The sequence below is a fragment of the Talpa occidentalis genome, unplaced genomic scaffold, assembly GCF_014898055.3.
Source record: "Talpa occidentalis isolate TD23 unplaced genomic scaffold, MPIMG_talOcc4v2.1 talOcc4.5, whole genome shotgun sequence".
NCBI classification, from domain to species: domain Eukaryota; kingdom Metazoa; phylum Chordata; class Mammalia; order Eulipotyphla; family Talpidae; genus Talpa; species Talpa occidentalis.
The window spans coordinates 99,466,344-99,477,181 of NW_023604861.1; the positions used below are offsets into that span (position 1 = coordinate 99,466,344).

At 38.8% G+C, this 10,838-nt stretch overlaps 1 protein-coding gene across 1 annotated transcript in view; it reads right to left on the reverse strand.

Annotated features, from left to right (window-relative positions):
* TMEM131 (transmembrane protein 131) overlaps positions 1-10,349 on the reverse strand; it is a 138,852-nt gene extending 128,503 nt beyond the window's left edge. The window contains exon 1 of the mRNA XM_037527898.1: positions 10,169-10,349. Within this exon, the coding sequence (XP_037383795.1) occupies positions 10,169-10,349 (181 nt within the window). The remainder of the gene's footprint in view (positions 1-10,168) is intronic.
* Between the last annotated feature and the right edge of the window lie 489 nt (positions 10,350-10,838).

Genomic DNA, 10,838 nt, shown 5'->3' on the forward strand with positions numbered 1-10,838 from the left:
TCTACTTTCTGTCTCTATTGATTTGAGACTCTGGATATTTCATTTAAATATTGTGTGTGTGTGTGTGTGTGTGTGTGTGTGTGTGTGGTGTCACTGACTTCATTTGTAACTGACTTCATTCACTTAGCATAATGTTTTTTCAAGGTTCATCTACATTTGTAGCATACATCAGTAGTTTACTCCTATTTATGGCTGAGTAATATTCCATGCTATTTACCCATTCATCAGTTAATGGAACATTTTAGTTGTTTCCACTTTTTGGCTATACGAAAAACACTTCCATGAACATTTCTAAACAAGTTTTTGCATGTACGTTTTCATTTCTTTTGGTATATATTGATACCTAGGATATTTGCTTTACCACTTAAACTTCCAGAAGGAAACTTCCAACACCTTACTTTTAGACTTCTGCCCTTCAGAACAGTAAGAGAATAATGTGTGTTGTTTCAAGCCATGAAAGTTAAGATGAGAGAGGGAATATATCAATACAATAATGTCTAATGTTGACTTTTTCTACTTGATAGATTACCAAACTTTTTCATTTGTTTCATCTTTACAACAACACGAATGTATTGTTTAAAATTTTTTCCCCAAACCAACTGCTAAGCTGTATGCACAGAAAGAATGATTTATTATACTGTCTCATTTTACTGGATATTAAAATCATGTATTATACTATCACAAATGAGCACCCCATAGCTCTACTGGCAGCCACAGAATTGTAGCTAAGTACAAGGACTGTCACCCCACTTGCATTTAATATGAGGATTAAATGAGACAGGCATGCAAAGCAATTAGCATAACATTTGCTTGACACAAAGAAGGCACTTAATAAATATTAGCCATCATCAAGAACTTAGGCCTTGCCAATTATAGGCAAGCTCTAGTTACATCATATATTGCTGAAAACGGTAAAAAAAAAATCAACTTCACATAAATATTACCATTTCAGAAATACCTTTTCTTCATTCTGGTTCATCTTTAGTTGGCTACAGTTTACTGCTTCTCCTACCAATACAGAACTGAATGTATTGAACCCCTTAAAAGAAGATGACCAGTCCTTAACCTCCAAAAGTTCATGATCCTATATAAGTATAAATACACCAAGTGCAGTTAAAAGGAACTGACAGTATTCAGAAATTATTTTCTATTTACAAGATTCTCTAAGAGTCCAATGAAATTAGATCTAATTCCCAGTTTGTTTCTTCCTTTGCATATCATTCTCTTTCAACATGATTCTCAGTAATCTGTTTTTGCATCCCGCCATAACCGAAGAGAAGTTTCCAGTATAGTGAGGTAAACCTTTAAATATGAAATAACTCTACTACAACTGGAACATAGCTTCTGCTGCACCAGCTCCAAAAAGAGAAATTATCTCTTGGTACTGTTAGCCACTGTTTCATTTCCCACTCGTTAATCAAGAAGCAATGCTTCAGATGCTATCATGTCACCAACTCTTCGAGGCATTTTGCAAAATGATCCAGTTTGAAAAGCACACTGCCTCTCTCGTACATTGCTCTACCAATAATTTTATTGGGAATAACAAGCCATATCTCAACTAAAATATAAATACAGTTAAATTAAGAGAGCACCTTTGTATGAGAAATAGTTCCTGAGAAAATCTTCTGCTTCCAATTTAATCATTCCAAAAAGAGAAAATCCAGGAAAGACCCTTGCCATACTATGAATACAAACTGCTAATTAATTTGTTATCAACAGAGTTGGCTGAGCCTATTTCTCAAACTTTACCACTGAGACAGTTTCTCTAGTGCATGCTTTGAAATGCTATAGCTATGTAGAAAATGTAATACTATAGCTATGTAGAAAAATGAAATGTAAAACGTAACACTAATTGTAAAATGTAAAATACTGATAAACATATGCAATTTGCAGCAACATGGATGGCGCTGGAAGGGATCATGCTCAGCGAAATAAGCCAAAAAGAAAAAGAAAAATATCGGATGGTCTCACTCATAGCAGGAATTTAGAAAACTTAAATAAGGGACCAGGAAAATGAATAACTATAAGAAAGTGAAAATCAAAATCAACAAAAAACTATGAACCAGAAACACTTTTTGGGGGGTGGGGGCCGGGAGGGGAGGGACTGGGGTCAGAATGGGGGGTTTGCAATTGTATGGGGGAATATAAAAATAAAATTTATTATTTAAAAAAAATGTAAAATACTAATTATAAAATGTAATAAATTTTACTAATGTAAAATGTAATACTACAGGGCCTCCCAGGTGGCGCAGCAGGTTGAGCGCAGTGCTGTGAAGCTGTCTGCAGCCTCCGTGGTGCCGGTTCGATTCCCGGCCGGCCAGGGAGAGTCCCACATGGTGGAGCAGACCTCTCCTGTCTCGCCCACTGCTCCCCTCAGCAGGGTATTATAGTCCTTCTGCCTGTTCTGCTCCCTGTTCTGTCTCTGGTGAATCCTCTCACCCTCCTGCGCCTCTGTCCTGTACCCTAGTGCCTGTAAAAATAAATAAATCTTTTATAAAAAAAGTAATACTATAGCTATGTAGAAAAAAAATTAGTTCTTTAGAACCAAGATATCAAACCATTTTACAATCATTACTGACTTAGAAAATAGCCATAAGTTGTTTAACTAAAGTGGGCTTAAATTATATTCATTTTATAGGTAAATAATCTGAGGAAATACTTCAAGCATGCAGAAATTTTGTTTCAAATACAAAGTATGTTTCTCTTTTTAAAAACAAAACTAGGGAGGTGGGGGACAGAGAAAGGAGGGATTGGGGTCAAAATAGGGGGGTTGCAATTGTATGGGGAATATAAAAATAAAAGAATAAAAATAAAATAAAAACAAAACTATATGTTCACAGCTTTTAACATACAATGGTTGAAATCATTTGCTTGAGAAAACAGGTATGACTTACAATAGAAAGTAGAATAAATATCCAGGAATAAATCTAATAATCAAGAAGGTGAAAGACATGTATGCTGAAAACCACAAAAGGAACTTAAAGAAGAAACAAATAAAAAGAAAGATGTTCCATGTTCATGGATAAGGAGACTTACATTGTTAAAATGTCAATTCTACCCAAAGCAATCTACAGGTTCAATGCAATTCCTATCAAAACTACAATAGCATTTTTTGCATAAGTAGAAAAATCTTTCCTAAATTCCCTATGGAGTCACAACGGACCCCAAATAGCCAAAACAATCTTGAAAGAAAAAAGTGAAATCGGAGGTTTCACACATCCTAATTTCAAAACTTATAACAAAACAACAGCAATCAAAACAATGTGGGACTGGAATAAAGAATGCTAATGGAATAGAATAGAAAGTACAGAAATAAACTATCACATATATAACTACCTGAAAATATATAAAAATCTCCTACAAGTCAACAACAAAAGTAACCCAATTAAAAAAATGGGCGGACTTGGAAAAAACAAACAAAAAACATAAGTGGCTGATAATCATATAAAAAGATGTTCAACGTCACTTATTATTACGGAAATACAAATCAAAAGCACAGTAGGCTATCACCTCATATCCATTAGGATGATTACTGTAATTTAAAAAGCAAAATAACAAGTGTTGCAAGGATATAGAGAAATGGAACCTTTGTGCACTGTTGGTAGGATTGTAAATGGTGCAGCTGCTATGGAAAATAGTGTGGCAGTTGCTCAAGAAAGTAAAAATAGAACTACCATATATATGATCCAGCAATCCCCAGCAATCCGACTTCTGGTTATGTTCTCAGAAGAATTAAGAGCATCATCTCAAAGAGACATTTGCAGACCCAAGTTCATAACAGTATTATTTACAATAGCCAAGAAGTGGAAGCAACCCAAATGTTTACTGATGGATAAAGGGATAAAGAAAATGGGGGAATGGTATATACATAAAATATTATCCAGTCTTAAAAAACTAAGAAATCTTGTCACATGCTAAAACAAGACGAACCTTGAGAATATTATGCTAAGTGAAATAAGTCAGTTACAAAAGACAACTCCAACATGATTCTCCTAATGATATATCTAAAGCTGTTAAATTCACAAAACCATAAAGTTGAATAATGGCTGCAAGGTGGTGCTGTGGGGAGAGAGATGGGGAGTTGCTGGTGAATGGGGTACAGAGTTTCAGTTTTGCAAGATGAAAAGGTTCTGGAGATCTGTTACATAACAAATGTGAACTTTACATTTAAAAGTGATTCAGAAGATAAATTGTATGTGACTTTTACAATTATATAGAAATTAAAGAACAAACAAGTAAAGCAGGCTTGACAACATATGACAGGCCATGTCAAAGAAACTCTTAGACTTAATCTGGGCATTTTTCAGACTTTTGCCTTAAGTGCTATATGTAACAAAATGAATCAAAAAGTTATGGCTTTTTTCTTTCATCTGTGGTTTCAAAGCAGTTACACAGGAAGGAATGAAAGAAAAGCTTATCTAGTACTACAGATGAAACTAATTACCACCCAATCCAAAAACACCTTCACAAGAAAGAACAAAGCACCAGAAATGAATTTCTTCTGTAGCTGCTGGGTCGTGAATGAATGTCTGAAAGAGATTTTCTTACTTCAAAAACTTATGCGACTACCAGGCCTTGGATTATCTCCAATTCTTTCAATCCAGAGCCAGTTTATGAAAATTTTTCGCATATCTAGACTATTTCCTAAATCGTGACACCAATGTAGAACTAAGGACTATCCTCAGAATTCAATATAGCTTAATCTTAACCCAAGCAATAAACCAGATACCTAAATAATTAAGGCCAAGAGTATCTTCTAATACCAAATATCTGTTCCCAGGATTATTCACTGATGGGTTTCCTTTTAAGTATGTCAGTGATTCAAAATGGCCAAAGAACATTTTTTAAAATCAAATTTTATTGATTGCCATTCATCTACTAAACTATATAATTTGAGGAATACAACTTCACACCGCAACATGTGTACATGCTTCACTCACCCTCCACCTAAGTTCCAGTGCTAACATAGCATTTTGATGGTTAACAAGTCAGTAGAAAGTAAGATGGATGTTTAGGACTTTTTTTTTTTAAGTACACTTCACTTACATCATACTTTGATTTTTCATGAGCAGGGGAGTTTGCTCTTTCTCCAACTGGTATATAATTCCACAAAATCAATGAATGTAGTACTCATTCAGGAAATACAGCTTGGATGTAGGGACAGATGGCATGGAATGGAATCCTGGTTCAGCACGCACTAGCTCTGTAGCCTTGGGAATATTCCTTAAATTCTCTGTGCCTGTTTCATGATATAAATTGGGGATTTCTGAAGATCTGAAATTTTAAAATCCAAAAGCAACAAAAGTGATAGTTTAGATAAATATAAATCACTTGTTTTAGTTATAAGGGCAGGCAAAATGTAGGGAAGAAAACAGTGGTGTTACACTATGTCCCAGTGACACCTGCATCCAAGTTCAGTTATATTTGTACTCTTGACTCTCAACCCAGGTCTCCAGTATGAAAAGGGGTGAATAAGATCAATTCAACAACCCTTTTTTAAAAAGGAATGTCTGTTAGTACCTACTGTAGATGTTGACAGTTGTTCTATCCAACAGAAATCCCAGTTTGGGTGAAGATAAAGAGTTAAATATGACTAAGAGTAAAAATGAATGACATGATTAACAAAGACAATGCAGATTCAGAGGGAATTGCTGGGCTGAATAGAAACGGATAAAGTTGGGAGAGGAGAGTCTAATGTCATGACCAGGTTGGAGGCAAGAAACTATGGGAAGGCTGACCAAGAAAGTCAGCAGGCATTGATGCCACTTAGTATAGGGTCAAAAATGAGACTAATGTGGCAGAGAAATAATTATAGCATTAATAAAAACTGGAAAACTAGTGGTGAAGTGAGAATTCTATTCTGGACATGTGTAATAAGCATGTTTTGTTGGTTAGACATGCATATGTAGGAAGTCATCCAATGGGCAGCTGGAGAGGAGTGGCTGACAAACTAGGGCAGGATGATAACCAAGAAGTACAAAGTCACAGAAACTAAGGGAGAAAAGTTCCAAGAAGCAGCTATCAAAAGTGCCTGCTGCTCTTACAGCAGATAGAAAAAAGGCCTTCCATTTGACAAGGCCAATCAAAAAGCTCAAGTCACATGCAAACGAAGAATTTCTAAAATATCAAGCACCCTGCAATGATTTAAACTTTCCCTAAAACAAGTTTGGCTTGTTATTACTGTGGATGTTAACAAATTAGATGATTTTACAGGTACTCCCCACAGCTGATCTTCGTGGCTGATATCTATGAGGACTGATTATAAGGATCATAAAGAGGAGGAAAGTCATTAGGAAGAGAAAGAGAGGACACACTTGTTTCAACTATAGAACGCCAATGCTCTTGGCAGTAGCAAACAGCTTTTAGTAAAACCAAGCAACAAAATTTCATTAGTGAAGAAACTTTAATGAGGTAATATGCTGCTTAATAGTTTCTAAATTAATGAATGGCCACTCTACTCTCATACAAAGGATTAAAATACCTCCTGAAAAATTCACTTTTAAAAATACTTTTTCATTGTAAAGTAATAATTTGATTAGGTAAAAGTAAACTAATATTAATCAATTCTATTACCTTAAGACAAATCACCTAATCAAATTCATTTTTATCATTTTTCTTCTGGCCTTTATTCCTAAGTATTTTTTTCATATGCTTTGTAGATAAACACTTTTGTCCCTTCTTCTGCACTTTGTAACAAATACAGCTTAAAACAAAAATTTGTGCATAAAACTCAAGTTATCTGGCAAAACAAATGTTAAAATCCTACAAAAAACTGGGCCTCCCCAGTGGCGCAGCGGTTGAGCACTGGGTTGCGAAGCCTCTGCGGCCTCTGTGGCGCCGGTTCGACCCCCGGCTGCTCCCCGGCCACTGGAGGAGGGTCCCGCATGGCGCGCAGACCTCTCCTGCCGCCCGCTGCTCCCCTCAGCAGTGTACTTCGGTCCTTCTGCCTGCTCTGCTCCCCGCTCTGGCTCTGGTGAATTCTCTCACCCTCCCGCGCTTATGACTGTACCCAGTGCATGTATAAACAAACAAACAAATAAATAAATAAAAATTCATGCCTCTTTAAAAAAAAAAAAAATCCTACAAAAAACTGTCAAACTTTGCCCTTCCATAGTCAATTAATGGCAATAAATGTGATACTGAAATTTAAATTATCACAACTAAGAATTATAATTTTGAAAAATTTATCAAAGTTTATATTTACTAGATACATAAAATGCAGTTTTTTATTTACAATAAATTAAAAGACACCAAGCGTTTCACAATGAAGCAATTTTATAACATCCATGATGTATTTTAAAAAGATCTTATTTGCTGGTCATAATGGATTGAATTATACATTAAAATACAACTAAAATTATACATTTAATATATAAACAAATATTTTCACTATATATTTTTACTATACAGTTTTAATGTATTTTCACTACACACACCTATTTTCATTATTTTCAATATCTAAAATCTTAGTTTCAAGAAAAATCTTGACACCGGTCCAAAATGAGCAAGTTATTTGTAAGATTTACAGTAATTTATACTTCACAAACTATAAAGCAAATGTTCTCAAAGGTTTCTTTTCTTTGGACTAGCAATCGCACACACAGAGAGATCAGTTATGATATAGTAATATTTAGACATTAGGATGTTAAAACAAAGAATAGAATATGCTTCTGACTTAAGAAAATTAACATCTAATCACAAAACTGCATTAGGTAATCTAGTTATTTCTGCTGCTTCTCTTCAGTAGACAATTGAGTGTTATTTTGTTTTGAAGATTCTCCAGTGAAATTCTGCTGCAACAAAGGAAAACTATGTAAACATACAAAATATCCAGAGAAACATAATTAAAATTGCAGGTAAATCTTAATTTTGAAAAATTAAACCAGTTTATAGTTCTAAAATAAACACAAAAAAATCCTCAGGGATTGTTCTCAGCTGTCTTCAGAAATCTGCACAGACTTGCTGAGAAAACACAACAGCACCCTTTGGGGGCAAATGCTGTATTTGCGCCCCCTCAAATGCCAAACTCATATCATAATCATGTAAAGAAATCCACCTCATTTTTTCCTATTTACTCAAAAACAACAACAACAAACTAATACTATAATGGGATAGGCGAGAAGGCTGAAAGCATAGGCCAATTTTTGTAGCTACCTCCAGGAACACTTGCTTAGAACCAGATCAATTTATGATAGGTAGAAGTTCTGTATTAGTATACTAAGCACCAATATAACTCCTTTTTTAAACTTGATGTACCATTGGTTTACAATACTGTCTATATCTTGACTAGCTACTTTGTACAAATTGTTGCTACAGATACAACATGGGCCACAAAAGATGTCTAATGCTGCCAGGACCACTGGTAATTCAACCACATCTTTCCATACTTTACTCTCTGGCAGCTATTCTCCTATCTGGCCCTTTCACTCAAGAATATTGGCGAACCACTCAAATTTATAAACTATACAAATGGGAAATTAGCAAATACAAGTTAGGCTGACAATTCTCAAGCAAGGAATTTATTTACTTGACTATACATGGAGAATTAGCATATAAAATGGCCATTGCAAAAGGACAATACAAACTTAGTGTTTTACTAGACTAAATCATTGTTTTATTCCCTGTGCCAATGGCCCATGAAGATAGTAATTCACTCATACAAATGTTAAGTACCTACTCTCTGGCTTGCATTGTACAAAGTAAGCAAAGTAACAAAAAAGTAAGGGCACAATACCTGCCAAGAACTACTGTAAGCTCAAGAAGACATACCCATTATTGAACTATTTTAGGTTTACTGGACACCAACTACATGCCAGACTGTGCTGGGCACCAAAGACACACATAAGGACACTCAACTAAATGCACGTCTGTAACCAATGATGAAATGCGACAGATTTGATTAGCCCTAAAGCAACAATATTTTATTCTGGAAACAGTCTTGCTTGTTATTTCCACCTATGTTAACCCTGATGAAAGTTGTTTAGAGAGTTAAATGAGGGATGTAATGTATTGAACAAAAACAAACCGTAAACTGAAGCACAACAGCACTTTAACACAAATTTGATTTGTATTTGCTGTTGCCTTCAACAACAATAAAAAACAAGTAACTTTAGTCCTGTAATAGAACCCAAATGTTACTGTGGCAAGGATCGTATTCTTGTAGTGGCAGTTTACTGTGAAAAAAGGAACTAAAAAGTAACAAGTTTGCTTAACTTTTAAAGAACCATTCACTTTCAGCGATTTCTTCACTACTAAAACTGTGACCACTCATTTCCCTAGGCTCAAAAACAGATAGTGCCTACAAAATTACACAGATTTGGTGTTCTAAGTTACAAAACAATTTTTAACCCTGTAAAGAGGTTCCAGGTTTACAGTCATTCAATACTGATGAGAGATTTTAAATAGAGTCAAGTCTTTAACTCTCAAATACAAAGGTTTACAAACCAGCAACTTGACATTTATTTTTAGTTTTTCGTACCAATCAGGTATCTTAAGTTAAAAAAAAATGTAAACAGACTTTCAATTGCTTATCAGAGAAATAAGTAGAACTGCAGTTAGGGTGGATAAGAAGCTCAACAATCATCAATTCGGCACAGTGACACCGGAGGGAAGCTTAAGAAAAACCCACCATTCCCCTTGAAGAAATGTTTGAATATACTCAAAGTAAGATCCTCTAAGCTGTGTTCCGAAGCCTGTTTTTCCACCAGTCTCGCTATTTTTACTACATTTTAAAGTGAACTCTGTTTGCATGCCGTTATTAAAACCGCAACCAAGCAAGTGGCAAAGGGTCCTAAAATTTGCCTATTAACAGCAATCAAGTCTAAAAAAAAAATGCCCCTTCGACACGGTGAGCCGAGTGGAAAGAACTGACGAGCACTCAGGAAGTTTTGAAATGGCAGTGACAGACGGCAAGAGGAAGGAATCACGGAGAACAAGAGCAACTCCGTGCGGTCCACACCGCGAGTTGGCAGCCGAACTGCAAGTTCGCGACTCGGGACCCGACTCCCCCAAGCAACTTCGGGCCGGCCCGAGCCTCGCGCCCCGCCGCCCCCCATCCCCGCGCCGCGGCCCTTCCTCCCCGGCCGCAGCCCGGCCGCGGCCTCCGCGAGGGCGCGGTGACAGCCGCGGGCCGGGGCCGGGGCCGGGCGAGCCGGCCGCTGACACCCACCTTCCTTCTCGGCCCGCGCCGCGGCCACGACGAGGGTCATCACCAGGTGCAGCGCTCCCAGGAGGCCCGCGGCCGCGCTCCGCGAACCCCCGCCGCGGCCGGCCGTGGGCTCCAGACCCGCCCCGGCGGACGTGGAAGCGGCGGCGGCTCCTGCTGCTGCTCCTCCCGGCCGCTTCCCCATCCCTGCCGGCCGCGGGCCGCCGCCCTGGAAGCCCGGCGCGGCCCTGCTCGGCGAGGCGGCGGCGGCGCGGGAGCCGTGGTCCGGGCTGCGGCCGCGGCGCCGGGGACGAGAGCGCTTCCGTGCCCAGGGCGCGGACTCCGGCGTGTGTCTGGAGTCCGTGCGTGCGTGCGAGCGAGAGTGTCAGTCACGGCCTCGGTCTCGGCATCGCCTGCGAGGAGTCGAAGCAGAGAGGCCGCGGGTCAAGCAAGGCGGGCGGCCATACTGGAAGCGGGCACGGGCCGCGGGCTCTGGGCGCTGGCCTGCGAGGGGCGGGGCGCGGCCCTGGGCGCCGCCCCCGCCGTGCCGTCAGCGGGGCGGTCAGTCTGTCCGCCCCACGCAGTCCCGGGGCGCGAACTCCTCGTCCTGCTCCCTGGGGCCCACGGCTTTTCCGGCCGGGAGGCGCGGGGGCAGCACAACCCAGCCCGTCAGTGCTGCCCCCCAGGGAAGGAG